This window comes from Zingiber officinale, chromosome 7A (genome assembly GCF_018446385.1).
Source record: "Zingiber officinale cultivar Zhangliang chromosome 7A, Zo_v1.1, whole genome shotgun sequence".
NCBI lineage: Eukaryota > Viridiplantae > Streptophyta > Magnoliopsida > Zingiberales > Zingiberaceae > Zingiber > Zingiber officinale.
The window spans coordinates 118,551,249-118,569,563 of record NC_055998.1 but is presented as its reverse complement, the minus strand read 5'-3'; the positions used below and the strand labels follow the sequence as shown (position 1 = coordinate 118,569,563).

At 44.8% G+C, this 18,315-nt stretch overlaps 2 protein-coding genes across 2 annotated transcripts; both read right to left on the bottom strand.

Moving 5' to 3' along the window:
• Positions 1 to 7,787: 7,787 nt before the first annotated feature.
• Positions 7,788 to 10,022, bottom strand: LOC121999660. Its single transcript, XM_042554311.1, has 4 exons — positions 9,681 to 10,022; positions 9,472 to 9,527; positions 8,985 to 9,372; positions 7,788 to 8,885 (listed from the first exon to the last, which is right to left on the bottom strand). Exons 1-4 carry the CDS (start codon positions 10,020 to 10,022, stop codon positions 7,788 to 7,790), a joined length of 1,884 nt encoding a protein of 627 aa, XP_042410245.1.
• Positions 10,023 to 15,125: 5,103 nt separating this feature from the next.
• Positions 15,126 to 17,837, bottom strand: LOC121999659 (LRR receptor-like serine/threonine-protein kinase SIK1). Its single transcript, XM_042554309.1, has 2 exons — positions 16,685 to 17,837; positions 15,126 to 15,871 (listed from the first exon to the last, which is right to left on the bottom strand). Exons 1-2 carry the CDS (start codon positions 17,835 to 17,837, stop codon positions 15,126 to 15,128), a joined length of 1,899 nt encoding a protein of 632 aa, XP_042410243.1.
• Positions 17,838 to 18,315: the final 478 nt, after the last annotated feature.

Here is an 18,315-nt window from a genome sequence, read left to right as displayed (position 1 = left end):
ACTTGACTTCCCATCACCAGATGTCCGATCACCCTTGATCCATCTAGATTTTCCTCTTCGTCACTCACCGTGACTTTCACCTAGCTTCACTCACTAGGGTTTTCACACCTGCCTAACATCCCAGTTAGGACTTTCTCACCGCCTGGCTTCACTCACTGTGACTTTCCACACCGCCTAACATCCCGCTAGGATTTTCCACCGCCTCGGCTTCACTCACCGTGACTTTCCACACCGCCTAACATCCCAGTTAGGACTTTCCCACCGCCCGACTTCACTCACCGGACTTTCCACACCGCCTAACATCCCGCTTAGGACTTTCCCACTGCCAAGCTCCCTGCTTGGACTTTTCCGTGCCAAGCTCCCCGCTTGGACTTTTCCAGCCAAGTCTCCATACTTGACTTTTCACGTGCCAAGCTCCCTGCTGGACTTTCCCTGCCAAGTCTCCATACTTGGACTTTTCAGTCAACCATCAATCCTTGACCTAGGGTTGGACCAATAATCTTCCCAACCATCTATTCTTGTCTCACATCAAGAATAGAACTCTCACGAGTGTCAAACATCAACATGCAACTCAACTAGGTCAACCTCGACCTAAGGTTGCACCGACAATCTTCCCAAGTCAAACATCAAAATACAACTCGAGTCAAGTCACCCCGAGTCGGGTCATCCAAGTCAACCTTGACCTAAGGTTGCACCAACAATCTCCCCCTTTTGATGTTTGACAAAACCCATAATCAAGTTAGGTTAACTCGATAACCTAACTTAGGTTTTCCAACCATCTTCCAATGTCCAATGTTCTTTCCTTGAACATTCTCTGACATTCTCCCTTAGGTTAACCCGATAACCTAACTTGTTTATCATTCTCTCCTTTTGACATACATCAAAAGAATTCCAATGTTCTTCCTCGAACATTCTTTGACATTCTTCCCTAGCTTAGGTTAACCCGATAACCTAACTTGGGTTCTCCAATAACTCTCCAATGAACACTCTCCCTTTGACACACATCAAAAGAAAGGAGGGTATCAAGGTCAAGAGTTTCTTCCTAATGAAAGTCCCATACCTTTCATTGAAACTCTTAATTTCCCCTTGATACTCAACAATCAACTTAGTGATAATCCCATATCACTAATCCTCAAAAGTCTTAAGGAGTAAAACTCCCCTTAAAGTCAACTCCCCTTGACAATTAGGTAAAACTCCCCCTAAAGGTCAACTCCCCTTTGACCATTGCACCAACAATGTCTTTGAGAGTTCCAAACCTTTAGAAATCCAAAACACCACTTCCATCTAAAATTTCAGACAAACAGTCGAAAATCAGAAATTGGCACGCGCTGATCGGTCACCAGACTGATCAGCCTTCACTGGATCGGTCACCAGACCGATCCACACTCTCGCAGACCGATCAGATCTTCCCTGGATCGGTCCCCGGACCGATCCAGCCACTGAAATCAGAACTTCTGATTTCCCCTTCCGGAAAATCAGAAACTCCTAATAAATTCAAGAAAATTCCAAAAATTACGAAACTTTGAGGATACATTCCTCATATCATACACTATCATGGAAAAATAGTTTTCTATGAAAATAACTTTCATTTTTCAATCTTGATACAAAGTTCAAAAACTTTGAAATAGTTCAAGTTTAACTCAACTTTGTATCACAATGTTCAATGATGAATGCAATCACTAGGAAAGCTTCATCAAGGTTTTTCAAATCAATTTTGAAATGATTTTAAACCCTTTAATTTAGGATCATAATCTTAGGACTATATGTACATGACTTGTACACAAGTTTTCCCTATGATCCTCCATTTCTTGAATTAGGCTCATCTAGGTACAAGAACTATGCACCTTGATCCTAATTCATGATCCTAATATCTCACACACATCTAAAGTGTATCAAACACATCCATGTCAATTTTGATGTGAGATATGGGTTTAGGTATCTTAGACTAAGGTCTCATGCATTTTCTAAACACAAATTTGATCTCAATATCAAAATGTGTTTTTCATCCTTAAATCAATTCAATTGATTATTAATGCAAGAAATGATGACATGGCATAAAATGATATCATACATAATAACATGTGCCAATGTCATGATGTCATGACATAAAGTATGAAACTTAAATAAAACATGACATATAAATAACCTAAGCATTATCATGACATTTTAAATGATCATAAAATAAATATGATGTCATGACATGACATATGACAAACAATATATGGCAAATAGCACATAAAGGTATAGAAAATACCTAATTCTAGCCTTAGTTACCATTTTTGATAATTTTGACCATTTTGCCATAAGTTCTATATTCCTAAGTGTAATAGACCTAAAATCATATCCTCAAGACTTTTAGATCACTATGTGCCAACTAGATTGATTCTAGAAAATTCCTCAAATGTGGTTGGCACATTCTAATCACCTTAGGAATAATATTCACTTTCATTTTCAAGGCTTGATTGCACCTTGAAAATTCCTAAAGTGCCACCTTTTGCCATGAATAGGTTAACTACCTATTCAAGTAAGGTTGGCACACCCTAACTCATCTAGCGTGATGAAATCCTAGGAACCCAATACCTATTGGAGCTCATTGGGTTCACTAAGTATTCACTAGGGATGACTTCCCTAGCAACCCTTCTAATGACCCTCCTAGGCTTTGAAGCCTTGGTCATTTGGGACTCATCAAGATCAACTCTAGGGGTGACTCCTCTGACCTTGGTGATGGTCTTCCTAGCCCTAGATTTTGTTCCATAATCGAATGGAACATTATGATAAGTGGGCTTGACCACTTGGGACTTAGGTTTGTGACCCAAACCTTTCTTGTCCTTGGACATTGGTTTTTGACCCTTAAACCCTAGAGTCAAATCCCCAAGAGCCTTTTCTAGAGAGTCAAGTCTTGACCTCAAGACTTGATTTTCTTTCTCTAATACCTCAAGCTTTAATTTATCATTTTTCTTTGAGGTATTCCTAGGCATATGTCTAGATGATTTGGGATTTCTACCTAGATTTTCCTTAGCCTTAGATGAGTTAATTCTAGGGTTGGCTTTCCTAGTGTTATCCTTATCTAGGCTCACATGTTTGGCACCTAAGCATGTGTATCGATTTCTATAATTAACATGCTTATCATTCTTGACAATAGCAATAAGGCTACTAGCATGCATCCTACTAGAATTGCAAGAATGTGCCTTAGAGATTACCTTAGGGTTTGCCCTAACTCCCCCTATACATGTGCTCGATCTCTTGTCCTTGTGAGATTGCCTCCCTCTCGGACATTGGCTCCGATAATGTCCCCTTCGCTTGCATTGGAAGCACACCACGTGCTCCTTGCCCTTGCGTGTTGGGACTCCGGCTTCCTTGACCTTTGGTGCCGGTGGAGTCTTTCTAACCCTCTTTGAACATTTACTCTTGTAATGTCTATACTCCCTACACTCAAAGCACATTATGTGTAATTTATTTGAAATTGAAACGCTTGAGTTACCTAGGGTTGAGGTGGGATGTATGCTTTCTTCTTCATCCCTTCCGGAGATAGAAGCTTCTTCCTCTTGCTCCATTCTTGAAGAAGAACTCTCCTCCTCTTCATGGCTTGAAGTGGAGTTCCCCTCATGGAACTTAGCCAAGTTGTTCCACAACTCCTTGGCATTGTTGTATCCATCTATCCTACACAATATATCGTTAGGTAATGAGAATTCAAATATTTTCATTACCTCGTCGTTGATTGTGGATTGGTGGATTTGCTCCTTCGTCCACTTCTTCTTCTCAAGAGGTTTTCCTTCTTTATCCATCGGAGGAGAGAAACCTAATTGTACACAAGTCCAATTTTCAATGTTAGTCATAAGGAAATACTTCATCCTTACCTTCCAATACGTGAAGTCGTCGCGATCGTAGAAGGGTGGAATGGTGATGTATTCTCCGAGTTGATCCATCTCTGGCTTGTGCTCCCTCGGGTGTTAATCCGGCGAAGAGCGACCTCGCTCTGATACCACTTGTTAGGACTGCTTCGTACGGCTAGAGAGGGGTGTGAATAGCCTCCAATCGCTCGCTTCTTCCTACAATTCGTTAGCGCAACGGAAAAATAAAAACGAAGGAAGAATATCAAACCTTAACACGGCGATAGGTTCGGAGATGATGCTCCTACTCCTCGTGTCCGTAATGTGGACTAACCCAATCAATCCGCTTGGATGAGTCCCTGAAAACCGCTAATAAAACTCCTTCGGGTGGAGAAACCTCGCTACACTTGTTTGCAACAGAAAACAGAGTACAAGTACAAAGAATAAGCAAGAAATACAATAAGAATACACAAGCACTCTACCAATCTTGCTTTCGTCGATCGAGTCCTGATGAAATAGCAATTAAAACCCTAACAGCAATTGCTCCAATGGGAAGCTCACGAAGCTTTGGAAGGAACTCAAACAGCTCTTATCACCCACAAATCTTCAAAGAAGAGAAGAAAGAAGAGAGTACTCGCATCAAGATGCCCTCGATCCTTTATACCGTGAAGAAGAAATGAAGAAACTAGCCGCTAGAACCTCGATCGGTCCGGACCGATCAGTGAAGAAGCTTCGCCGCCTGATCCGTCCACGCATCGATCAGGAACTTCGATCGGTCTGGGACCGATCAGCCTAGCCGATCGGTCCCCGACCGATCAGCCCTCTGCGCCCGCCCCGCTCGGCTTCGATCGACTCGATCGGTCACCGATCGACCGTTATCACACAAGATGCCATCGATATGCACGATCGGTCACCGCACCGATCGAATATTCATGATATCACCGGATCGATCACCGATCGATCCAACTCATGGTTTTCGCCCAAACCAAGTCCAAATCAACATCCGCCTCTGCTCGCTTCGATCGACTCGATCGGTCACCGATCGATCGCTATCACACAAGATGCCATCGATAGCATCGATCGGTCACCGCACCGATCGAATATTCACAGATCACCGGATCGATCACCGATCGATCCAGCTCATGGTTTCGCCCAAACCAAGTCCAAATCAACATCCGTCAATCTTGACTGTTGGTACATTGCGCTAGCATCCGGCCACTCCCTTGACCTGCTAGGACTCCCGCTAAGTGTCCGGTCAACCTTTGACCCACTTAGACTTTTCTCTCCGTACCAAGTATCCGGTCACTCCTATGACCTACTTGGACTTCCCATCACCGATGTCCGATCACCCTTGATCCATCCGGATTTTCCCTGCCCGGCTTCACTCACCGTGACTTTCACCCAGCTTCACTCACTAGGTTTTCACACCGCCTAACATCCCAGTTAGGACTTTCTCACCGCCTCGCTTCACTCACCGGACTTTCCACACCGCCTAACATCCCAGTTAGGACTTTCCCACCGCCCGGCTTCACTCATCGGGACTTTCCACACCAACATCCCAGTTAGGACTTTCCCACTTGCCAAGCTCCCTGCTTGGACTTTTCCCGTGCCAAGCTCCCTGCTTGGACTTTCCAGTGCCAAGTCTCCATACTTAGACTTTTCGCGTGCCAAGCTCTCTGCTTGGACTTTCCCAGTGCCAAGTCTCCATACTTGGACTTTTCAGGTCAACCAGGTCAATCCTTGACCTAGGGTTAGACCAATAATCTCCCAACCATCTATTCTTGTCTCACATCAAGAATAGAACTCTCTCACGAGTGTCAAACATCAACATGCAACTCAACTAGGTCAACCTCGACCTAAGGTTGCACCGACAATCTTCCCAAGTCAAACATCAAAATACAACTCGAGTCAAGTCACCTCGAGTCGGGTCAACCAGGTCAACCTTGACCTAAGGTTGCACCAGCACCAACTGTTATCTTTTCCGCTCTTATCAGATATTTCCTGTATGTCCTAGGCGTGTGCAGAGTCCTGGTAATAAATAATTCCTTCCACACTATTCATTATCAAAATAAGATGTTGTAGGACAAGGTGACTGAACTAGAGTTTCAGTTAAATAACCGGCCCAGGCTAGTCATGCCCTGAGAGCCGAAATAAAGGATCTGACCAAAAGGAAGAACCATCTGGAAGTATCCTTGACTTTTGCTAATCTCCAGATTGAGGGTCTTCAAGAAGAAAGAAGCCTGGCTGAGGTTGTGCATCAACAACACATGGACCAACAATCTTTGGAGCATCAGCGGGCTATCAATCAACTGACCCAAAAGCTGCGGGCCGCTGAAGCTTTAGCGCAAGAGCAGGACCAGAAATTAAAGTCTCAGGCGACCCAATTGACGTCTCAGGAGGCAGAACTCTTGGCAGCCCGGACTGAACTAGCCCAGGCCCGAGCTACTGCTGAAGGAGTATCTACCACCCTGACTATTTATAAGGTCGGGGAGGATGATCGCTGCAGACGAAGTCACGACCTGTACCTGCGTTCCCCAGAGTTTTGTACACAAGCAGGATAGTGTTTCTCTACTTCTGTTGTATATGGTGCGGCCGGGTCCCTACGACAGCTCTATGAACAGGACTACCTAAAATCAGCTCCTCCCGCTGAGTTTTTAGACATTGATCGGATCCTTAAAGAGATCCCAGATGAGGTCTTTGCCCCGTTCAAATGATCCTAATTTACCGCCTGTACCCAGTGTAACTTATAAATTTCTTGTGAAACTTTACTTCTTAATGTACATCCCTTTGCGTCAGGTTTTCTTTTCTAAAGAACTCCCTAATATGTCTGAGGAAATATTGGGACATACAATTGTTTCTCTAACATACTCTCATATTGCCATGTTCGGTCTACATCTTGTCCCGGCCTATTACTTAGGTCTGTCAAACATGCTCCAGCCCGACCGATCCTCCTTCCTATGCTCCTTTAGACTCTATAAGGTCGCAGATAATTAGCACTCCATGGTCGGTCTAACTTCTTGCCTTGGCCATCTTGCAAATAATAAGCTCTGGATGACAATTTCTTGATAACTTTGTAAGGTCCATCCCACTGGGGTGCTAATTTGGCAACGTCTCCCACAGGCTTAACTTGCTTCCAGACTAGATCTCCTTTTCCAAAGAATCGAGGAATCACTCTTCTGTTATAATTTTGTCTCATTCTTTGTCTGTAAGCCTCCAGCCGAGCCGCAGTCCTGTCACGAATTTCGCTAATAAGATCTAGCTCAGCCAATCGTCGCTCTGCATTCCCTTCATCATATAATGTCCTCCTGACCGATGGCACTCCAATCTCTATGGGTACCATCGCCTCGTTCCCATAAACTAGATGAAATGATGTCAGACCTGTACTCTCTCGGGGCGTTGTACGATAAGCCCATAGGATGCTATGTAGCTCTTCCACCCAGTTGCCCCCCACATGATCCAGCTTAACCTTCAGACCTCATACTATTTCTCGATTGACTACCTCGGTCTGTCCATTGCTTTGTCGGTAAGCCACCGAAGTGAAAGCTTGTGTTATGTCAAATCCCTTACACCAGGCCTGAATTTTTTGCCCTTGAAATTGCCTTCCGTTGTCTGACACCAACTTGTGCGGAATACCAAATCTGCAAAGAATGTTCTTCCATAAAAATTGGATGACGACATCCTCAGTGATCCTGGCCAGGGCCTCTGCTTCCACCCACTTAGAGAAATAGTCTACTGTCACCAATAAGAAGCGCCTCTGACCCGGAGCCATCGGAAAAGGTCCCACTATGTCCATGCCCCATTGATCAAAGGAACATGAGACTATAGATGTTCTTAGCAGAGCTGTTGGTCGGTGTGTCAAATTCTGATGTTTTTGGTCGGACAGGCAGGTATCCACCAGCTTTTGGGCGTCCTTCTGTAGAGTAGGCCAGAAGTACCCGGCCAGGAGCACCTTGCGAGCTAATGTCCGACCGCCTGGCTAACACAGCACCCCAGATGTATTTCCCGCAAAGCCTGGTCAGCCTCCTCCATACCCAAGCACTTGAGTAAGGGTCCAGAGAAGGACCTCTTGTAGGGCTGATCCCCGATCATGACATAAGCGTGGGCCTGCTTCCTGACCAGCCGTGATTCTTCTAGGTCAGCCGGTAGGATACTTTGCTTAAGATAGCTGATCATGGGCACCCTCCAATCAATAGTTGCTTCCCTATTATTTTGCAGATCTATTTGAGCTATAAGAAAGGTTTGTGTCGTTGACCGGTCTAACACCCAAGTGGTTAAGGAACTGGCCATCTTTGCTAGCTTATCTGCCTTCTCATTCTCCGCCCTGGGGATCTTGGTTACTGTGACTTTTGAAAATTCCTCCTTCATCTTCTCATAAGCTTCCCGGTATACTTGTAATTTATCACAATTAATCATAAAATTGTCGGCCACTTGCTGAGTTACCAGTTGAGAATCTGAATAAATGATTACCCGGGCTGCTCCTACGTGCCGGGCTGCTTGCATCCCTGCCAGCAAAGCCTCATATTCTGCCTCATTGTTGGTAGCTCGGAAATTCAATCGTACAGCCAGTTGGAGTATATCCCCTTGGGGAGATATCAACAAGATCCCGACCCCGCTTCTTTGGTGAGTTGTCGATCCATCTACATAGACCTTCCATGTTTCTTCAGAGCTGGTCTGATGAATTTTCGTTAGGAAATCTGCCAAGGCTTGTGCTTTAATTGCTGTGCACGGCTGGTATTGTATGTCGTATTCGCCTAACTCTGTTGCCCGCTTAATAAGCCAACCCGCAACTTCTACATTAGTTAGGGCTCTTCCCATGGTGATGTTAGTCAGGACTATGATAGGATGCGATAAGAAGTAAGGTCTTAACCGTCGAGTTATAAGGACCAATCCATAAACCAACTTCTCGAGGGCCGTGTATCGGGACTCGACCCCTTTTAATAGATGATTGAAGAAATACACGGACCATTGTACATTGTCATGTTCTTTAATGAGCACAGCCCCCACGGCCTTGGGGGTGGCAGATAAGTAGACCCATAAGGGTTCTCCAGCGACTGGCTTGAATAAAGATGGTAGAGTCTCCAAATACTTCTTCAGCTCCTCAAAAGCTCGAGTGCATTCTTCATCCCATTGGAACTTGGAGACCTTCCTAAGCACCTTGAAGAAAGGAGCAGCTTGGTCTGCCGATTTGGAAATGAATCTTGACAGAGCTGTTATTCTGCCGACCAGCTTCTGGGTTTCCTTCAAGTTCTGGGGAACCTGCATATCATGCCATGACCGAACTTTCTCTGGATTAGCTTCTATTCCCTGCTCAGTCACCAAGTAACCCAAGAATTTTCCTCCCTTAGCCCCAAACAAGCATTTCAAGGGGTTCAGCTTCAACCCATACTGTCGGAGAGTTTTGCAGGTTTCTTCTACGTCTTTGATCAGGTTCACGGCTAACGGGGATTTTATGAGTATATCATCTACATAAACCTCCACGTTACGCCTGATCTGCTCCCGGAATATTTTATCCATCATTCTTTGGTATGTCGCTCCTGCATTCCTGAGATCGAAGGGCATAACAGAATAGCAGAAGGTACCATCAGCTGTAATGAAACTAACCTTTTCTTGATCCTCCACTGCTAAAGGTATCTGATGATACCCCTGGTATGCGTCCAGCATGCAAATCCTCTCGTAGCCGGCAGTGGAATCCACCATCTGATCGATCCGGGATAGGGGATAGCAATCCTTGGGACTAGCTCGGTTGAGGTCTCAGAAATCTATGCATACTCTCCACTTATTGTTGGGCTTCTTCACTAAGACCACATTGGAGAGCTATGATGGGAATTGCACCTCTCGAACATGACCCACCTTCCTGAGCTGATCCACCTCCACTCGGATTATCTTGTTCTGGTCGGCTGAGAAGTTTCTTTGCTTTTTCTTGACGGGTCGGGAGTCTGGCAATAAATGCAGCTTATGTTTGGCTACTTCCGGCTTGACCCCGGGTAACTCCTCTGTAGACCAGGCGAAGACATCCCGGTTACGGATCAAGCATTGAACGAACTCTTCCTTGAGAAGAGGAGGTAGATCACTCGCCAAGCGAGTTAAACTTTTCGGGCGGTCAGCATATAATTGCACCTCCTCCCAGGGGATGGGTTCTTCAGCCATAGGCAGAGGCTCTTCTTGGACAGCATGAACGCCCCCATCTTGCATCCTTTGATTTTTCCGAGCCTCCACTCAGACCATATCAATGTAACACCAGCGAGAGACCCTCTGCTCCCCCCTGGCTTCCCCGACCTGCTCGCCCACGGGGAATTTGATTTTTTTATGAAAGGTGGAGACAGCGGCCCTAAATTCGTGCAAAGCGGGCCTTCCCAAAATAACATTATAAGAGAAGGGGGAGTCTACTACTATAAAAGTGCTCCTCCGTGTGCGCACCAGCGGCTCGGTGCCTAAAGATATAGCGAGCTTAATCTGACCCATTGGCTTCACCTCATTGCCTGTAAAGCCATACAGAGACGTAGCCACAGGATGTAGCTCAGCTGCATCAATCTGCATCTCTTCGAATGCAGTTCTAAACAAAATATTGACCGAACTCCCGGTGTCAACGAAAACCCGAGCAACTCGGCTATTGGCGATGATAGCCTTGATGATCAGGGCATCATCATGAGACAGCTCCAGACCTTCCAGGTCCACCGGCCCAAAGCTTATAACGGGGCCAGCAACTTGCTCTTGATTGCATCCAACAGTGTGAACCTCCAGGCGACGCACATGAGATTTACGCGCCCTTCCTGAATCTCCATCAGTTGGCCCTCCAGAGATCATACCAATCTCTCGGACAGCGGCGTTGCCCCTATTCTCGGCTTCCCACGCTCCTTCTGGCTCTTTCCCACGACTAGATGGATGAGTACTGGGTCCTGCTAGGTCAGGGCGAGGTTGCCCGGCCTGTCCAACCGTGACTCGTTGCTCTTCCATCATCTTGAGCACTTGAGGGGCCAGTTCTGGCGGTGGTAAGCCCGCCTCAGCAGCCTGCTTGGAATCCCGAGTGATTAGTATCATGAGTGCGAGACCGATGATAGGTGCAGTACCGAGTGTTCCAGGGTCCAGGTCGGGGGGCATGCACAGCTGCGACTCGGGGAGCTGGTCTGATCTCCATCCCGGGATGAAAAGCAGGTCTGGCCTCCCTAGCTCGAGGCAGAGGTTGAGGAGGTGGTTGAGGTACTCTTCTTTCTGGCTTGTTGGTGGAAGGAGGTGGTCTTTCGGCTTTCCTCCGAGCTGCTTGTGCTTCATCTACTTTGATATAGCAGGCAGCTTTCTCAACCATCTCATCAAAGTTCCGAGCGGGATTTTTGATGAGATCTCTGAAGAATTCTCCTTCTCCTAATCCATGAGAGAAGGCGCTCATCAGAATTTCTGAAGTGGCAGTGGGTACATCCTGAGCCACTTGATTGAAACGGTTGATATAACTTCTTAAGGGCTCGGTCGGCCCTTGCTTAAGAGCAAAAAGACAGTGATCCATCTTTTGATATTTTTTGCTGCTGGCAAAACGACGAAGGAAGGCCGTCTTGAAATCCAGGAAACAGGTGATGGATCCTTGAGGTAGCCCATCAAACTACTTTAATGCAGAGCCAACTAGAGTGTTTAAGAAAACTTGACACTTAATAGCATCACTGTACTGGTGCAACAGGGCAGCATTCTTAAATTTACGTAAATGCTCTTTCGGGTCTTTGCTCCCATCATACTCTCCGATCGACGGGGCCCTGTAGCCCTTAGGCAATCTCTCATTCAAAATCCTGGCCAAGAATGACACTTTCTCGTCGGGATCTTTCGGGAATAGTTCGGGTATGGCGAGAGCCTTTCCTTTCTTTGAGTCTAGGGGCAAGGAACTCTCAGCCATGGAAGCTTGAGGCTGTTATCTCTTAAAGCTGAGGCCATAGGGCTCCGACTGATAATACCCCACGCCTGGCTCGCGATGAGGAACCTGAGGGAACCCCTCAGGCTGCTTTCTCTTAGAGCCCCGATCTGAAACAGGGAGGGGCTCCTTGGAAGCTTCAATAGGAGCTTGTCGTGGCCGTGAGACAGTCGCTTGTCTCTCGGATGCCGCTCGCCTTTTGGCCTCCTTGAAAAGTTCATATTCTCCAGCGGTCATGGTGACGTTGATACGGCCGGACTCCTCCATCTTCACGTTTCAGATCAGGTTGTTGTGTTCCCACAGACGGCGCCAAATTTGATCCCGTATGGAAGCTGAGTCGGATGAAGGCGGGCCTCGGTGTGCTGGAGGTTGACGAAAAGTCACCGAGGAGCTTGATCCTCCTGGCACCCTTGGAAAGGCTGGCACGGGCGGATGATGAGGGAAGGTGACAAGGGTGATGACGATACGGCTCTGCGCACACTCAGACGAACCCACGAGTCGTTAGAGACAAAAAATCAGGGAAAAAGTCCCTGGGTCAGGCCCTCCGACGCTCAAGTCAGGTACCTTTTCCCCAGAAAACACAGAGAAAGGACAAAAAGTAAAGACTAGTGAGAAATGACGAGTGAGCGTACCTGCGTAAGGGACAAAGCATCCCTTTTTATACTGCAACGGATGTTTCTGGGGCCTGGCGGATGTCAAGGAATGTCGGGTGTCAGGCTTTGTCTGGCGGTGGTCGACGCGTGGCCTCCTCCCATAGGCTGGCGGAGGAATCAAGAGGTGAATGAGTCTCAAACCGTTAGAATATTCCCTGACATGTGATGATTATTCCCTGCAAAGCGGTTACCCTTCCCTAGCTTGCTCGCTTGTCCTGTAGTGCTTAGACCTTGAGTTTGTATTCTGCGCTCTATTTTCTGACCCGTGTCTGTATGCCGTTATCCATGGCATGTACGCCCCGACCTACACGCTGGGTCTGTCTCCCGACCCGCATTTGTCTGCTATTACCCATGGCATGTATGTCCCGACCTGCACGCTGGGTCTGTCTCCCGACCCGCATCTGTCTGCTATTACCCATAGCATGTACGTCCTGACCTGCACGCTGGGTCTGTCTCCCGACCCGCATCTGTCTGCTGTTATCCATGGCCTGCACGTCCCGACCTGCACGTTGGGTCTGTCTCCCGACCCGCATCTGTCTGCTATTACCCATGGCATGTACGTCCCGACCTGCACGCTAGGTCTGTCTCCCGACCCGCATCTATCTGCTATTACCCATGGCATGTATGTCCCGACATGTACGTTGGGTCTGTCTCCTGACCCATGTACGTCCTGACCTATACGCTGGGGTCTGTCTCCCGACCCGCATCTGTCTGCTGCTATCCATGGCCTGCACGTCCCGACCTGCACGCTGGGTCTGTCTCCCGACCCGCATCTGTCTGTTATTACCCATGGCATGTACGTCCCGACCTGCACGCTGGGTCTGTCTCCCGACTCGCATCTGTCTGCTATTACCCATGGCATGCACGTCCTGACCTGCACGCTGGGTCTGTCTCCCGACCCGCATCTGTCTGCTATTACTCATGACATGTACGTCCCGACCTGCACGCTGGGTCTGTCTCCCTACCTGCATCTGTCTGCTATTACCCATGGCCTGCACGTCCCGACCTGCACGCTGGGTCTGTTTCCCGACTCGCATTTGTCTGCTATTACCCATGACATGTACGTCCTGACCTGCACGCTGGGTCTGTTTCCCGACCCGCATCGTTTCATCAGTGGTCTTTCCTTCTGCGCCTCTATCTAGCCCGTGGGCTTGCCCCTGAGTCATACCTGACCCGTGGGCCCAGTTCGCAGTTGCATTCGGCCCTGTGGGTCAGTCCCGTTCCTAATTTCTAGTGAGGCCAGGTCTGGCCCAACTCGCAATTCTATCCTTTGACTACCCCGTCAACTGAGACTTTGACCATAGCCACGTGAGCTTGACTCTTGACCTCCATGTAACTTGACTTCTGACCAGCAACGGGGGCTAGACTTCTGACCTCCACGCTGACATGATTTCTGACCAGCCATGGGGGCTGGACTTCTGACCTCCACGTTGACATGATTTCTGACCAGCCACGAGGGTTAGACTTCTGACCTCCACGCTGGCATAATTTCTGACCAGTCACGGGGGCTGGACTTCTGACCTCCACGTCAGCATGACTTCTGACCCTTTCGTAGTTTTGACTTCTAGCCACTTCATCTTACCGACCCCACGAAAATGCACCATATCATATAACAATATTAAAAGAGATTTTTTATATATATTTATGAGGTGATTTTTAATACTTTTGGATAAAGAATGAACACCCATTACACGAAAATTAATAAGTAATTACAAATTAATTGGTTATGGATTTTATTCTATTGGGTTTGTGACCCATTAATCATGATGAATTATCAAAAATGTCCATGTGACATTTTATTTTATCGATCAATAACGTTAATAAATCTAATTGCGTAATTGAGATATATTACAAACATTATCTAGAGATTTCATGAAATCAAATCTAAATTATTTAAGATTATTAGTTTAATTAGCTAAATATAGTTAAACATATTTGAATTCACGAAGGGAGTCTATAAAATTTGCATTCTATATTATTTTTGAATTCACAAAGATGAACAACTTTTGCCTCACCAAAATTAGTGAGTTGCCTGCCTAGTCACAGAAATAATTTTAATTAACAGAATTCATATTTTTTTTTTTTTTTTAAATTCAGATATTAATCCTGAAATTTCCCAAAAGCCACCGGATAATTTCGGAAACACTCGTGAAGGCCCATCCAAACAATAAACATCTTTTAGTTAGTTTGTCGTTCCACTAGAGTAATATTTGTACAGTGCATCGTAGTTAGAATTAAAATCTAAGATGCTTAGTTAATTATTTGGGGGACCTTATTGTTGCACCATAAATCAGGGGCGAATCCGTAGCCTTTTCAGAATCATGACATACGATGGAGGTGATAAAATCACATGAAATTTACAGCTCGTTTAGCTTCTGATTACCCATATCAGTATTTATTGCTAGGATTCAAACAGACAAAAATTAATCCACGTTTTAGCACTCATTTATTTCTTGCATGCAGTTGTTTTCTTCATCTGCTGTCATGTAACAATTTTTCATAAACCTGATTGCATCTATGTCGGATCGTCGATATAATACAAATATCATCAGGTAAACTGAAAAGTGGAACAATGTCCCAAATGGTTCTACAAGTACATAACAGAAGTTTGCAAATACTTCCTATTTCACACAGCACCATTATTCGTATTCTAGCTAGTAGAGCAGCATACAAGTTGGAGTGTTTCTCTTTGATAGGGAAGTACAATCAGCAAATTATAAGGCTTTCAAGTTCATCTTTGCCACTTGGTCTTCACCTTCCAAACTTCACTGCGAGTTGCACATAGATCCAGTCGTAAATCCTGTCCGCCATCTGGAAGAGAGCAATTCTGATGGACTTTTTCATGATCATTGCGCCCCAATATGCCCAAAATCCGATTATAAATCCCATAGCAATGAAGGCATAATCCAGAACTTTTTCAAGCTTGCTGCCATTACCATCATCATCATCTTTTGCATGAAGTGGACCTCGCTGGGCTTCATCACTAGGACACTCGGGTAGTGGCCAACCACAAAGGTCCTTGTTGCCAGCGTATATCGCAGGGTCATCGAAGGTTAAAAATTGATTCCCGGTTGGAATTCTTCCGGACAAGTTATTGAAAGAGAGATTCAAGTGACTGAGAAAGTTTAGAGCAGATAAGTTGGAGGGAATTGTGCCAGTGAGATTGTTCATTGACAAGTCAAGAGAAAATAACTCTGTCAAAACGGCAATGTTTTCAGGAATTGTACCAGTCAAGTAATTGTTGGACAAGCTCAGGAAGTGCAAATCACGAAGCATCATTAGCTCGTTTGGGATTTCACCAGAAAGATTATTATGCGATAGGTCTATGCTGGTCACGAGGGAGAGAATTCTAATGTATTCATAGGTTGATCCTTTGGCAGTTATTAGGATCTTATCCTTTGGTCTATAAGAGCCCATAGGTGCCATTGCACATTGAAGATTATTATCATGGCATGGGTTAGAATTGGTATAATCTTGAAACATAGCCCTGAAATGTCCTACAGATGAAGGTATTTTACCAAATAATTTATTGAAAGAAAGATCCAAGACCTTAAGAGAAGCGAGGTATCCTATATTTATTGGGATGACACCGGTGAAAGAGTTTGAACTCAAACGCAAAATTTGTAAAGAAGTGAGATATCCAACCCATGTTGGTATTTTGCCCGACAATTTATTTTCACCGAGATCAAGAGTGATTAACAATTTACATTTTTTTAGGAAAGAAGGAAATTGTCCAGAGATACTATTATTGTTCAAATGTAGATACTCTAATGCATGAGGAAATGAGTTTTGACAATGTGGGAATGTACCAGATAAGTGATTGTTAGACAAATCAATGAAAAATATGGAAGTTAAATTACACAAGAAGGGTGGAAAACTACCATTTATATGGTTATTAGACAACACTAAAATTTGAGCGGAGTCTGTAATCGTTATGTTCTTTGGAATTGACCCTTCAAATGAGTTATTTGAAAGATCAGTAAATGGAGAAAGAGTAGAAGGTATTAGACCACTCAAATTATTTGAACTTAGGTCAAGACATTGAAGCCTAGTGTTTGGAATGAAGTTTGAGAACCAGAGTGGAATTGTTCCTGAGAGTCCTACTCCAGAAAGATACAGTGAATTCAAATACCTTTGGGATTGAATCCATGAAGGAAATGTACCTCCCAAATGACAAGAACTCATATCAATTTCATAGGCATGAAAAGGGGGATGCCAATCATTTGGTAGAATCACATTCAAAGAGTTAAAAGATATATTCAAATACGACAAGCTTGTAAGTTGAGAAAAGTGAGCTTCAGTCATGTTACCTTGTAGAGAATTTGAGGAGAGGTCCAGTTCCTGTAAGTGAGCTAACAGTCCAAGGTTGGATGGAATACTTCCACTCATATTATTGTCGGCAATGCTTAAGGATGATAACGCTGCTCCTTGTGGACAATTAGATAAGCCATCAAGTAGATCTGCTAACTCTCCGATGATATTGTTTAATGACAGATCTAGCATCCATAGGTTGCATAGGCGGCCAAAAGTCTTTGGTATTTCTCCAATTAAGTTATTCTCTGATACATCCAAATACCACAAGTTGGAAATTCTACCAATAGTTGTTGGTATTTCTCCAGTTAAGTGGTTCTTTGATACATCCAAATAACGTAGGTTGAAAATTCTGCCAATCGTTGTTGGTATTTCTCCAGTTAAGTGGTTCTTTGATATATCCAAATAACGTAGGTTGGAAATTCTACCAATCGTTGTTGGTATTTGCCCAGTGAGAAAGTTGCCTTGTAAATCTAATATTAGCATATTTTGAAGACTCCCCAAAGTTTTTGGTATTTCTCCAGTAATCTTATTTCCAAACAAACCCAAATACTTCAAGGAAATAACATTACCAAGAGACTCTGGTATCGATCCTGTGATGTTGGTTTCGATCAAATATAGAGCTTCCAAGTTTGTAAGGTTTCCTATGTTCAATGGCATCTCTCCTGTTATATCATTTCTAGACAAATCAAGATACTCCAAATGGATAAGTTTCCCTATTGTTCTTGGAATATCTCCAGTTATTCGAGTGTAGGACATACTCAAGTGTCTCAAGCTTGTGTAATTCCCTAACATCTCTGGGATTCTCCCATAGATGTTATTACTGTCTAAAGCTAAGAACTCCAGTCGGCGCGGAAGGATCGACAAAATTGTTGAAATTTCTCCAGATAATAAGAAATTCCATCGCAAATCTAAATATTGCAACATTCTGCTAACATTCTTCAGAATTGTAGAAAATTGCCCTGCTATTTGAGTTTCGACCAAAACTAGCTTCCTCAAATTATGTAGAGATCCCAAAGCAACTGAAAGTGCCTCGGCATCAAACACCCTCCAGCATCCAGATATATCGAGGCGTTCAAGATTACTGGCATTAGACAACCACCTCAACATGGAAGCGCTGATGTTCCATTCATACCCACTGAGATCGAGCATGGTGAGGGATGTGAGATTAAATGTGGGTAAGGAAGGTGAGACACGCGGGAGACTTGCACCCTCCAAAAGCAACACTTGTAGAGTAGGAATCAAATTAATTTGGTGGAGCCAATTGGTTGCTTTAGAGAGGTTGACACAACTCATGTCGAGATATTGTAGAGAATTTAAGTTGGAGAGCCAACTCAAGTTGTTTGAGAATAGAGTACTTGGATATGTATAATAATTTCCAAGGTCAAGGTGTTGTATGTGGGAAAGATTCCCTAATACAGGAGGAATTAATCCATAAAAAAAGGCATTGGAGAGGTTAAGTTATTCCAAGTGCACAAGTGAGGCAATCATGTCAGGTACATGCGCATATGAGAAGTTATTAAAGCTCAAATCCAAGTATCTCAAATGCTTCAGTTCAAACAGAGAAGGATTTACCTTGCTCGCACCAATACGCTCCACTACCCATGGATTATAATCATAGGGATAGAAA

Bases quoted from the DNA above. Each gene is read 5' to 3' on its own strand.
- LOC121999660 (XM_042554311.1), bottom strand. From the start codon at position 10,022: ATGCAAGATGGGGGCGTTCATGCTGTCCAAGAAGAGCCTCTGCCTATG. The intron at 9,373-9,471 runs GTATCATCAGAT...CTTCGATCTCAG, and splicing joins ATGCTGGACGCATACCAGGG to GAATGCAGGAGCGACATACC. The intron at 8,886-8,984 runs GTGCTTAGGAAG...TCTTTATTCAAG, and splicing joins AAGCTGCTCCTTTCTTCAAG to CCAGTCGCTGGAGAACCCTT.
- LOC121999659 (XM_042554309.1), bottom strand. From the start codon at position 17,837: ATGCTCGATCTCAGTGGGTATGAATGGAACATCAGCGCTTCCATGTTG. The intron at 15,872-16,684 runs GTAACATGACTG...CTTCATCTGTAG, and splicing joins CTCCTCAAATTCTCTACAAG to GACATTTCAGGGCTATGTTT.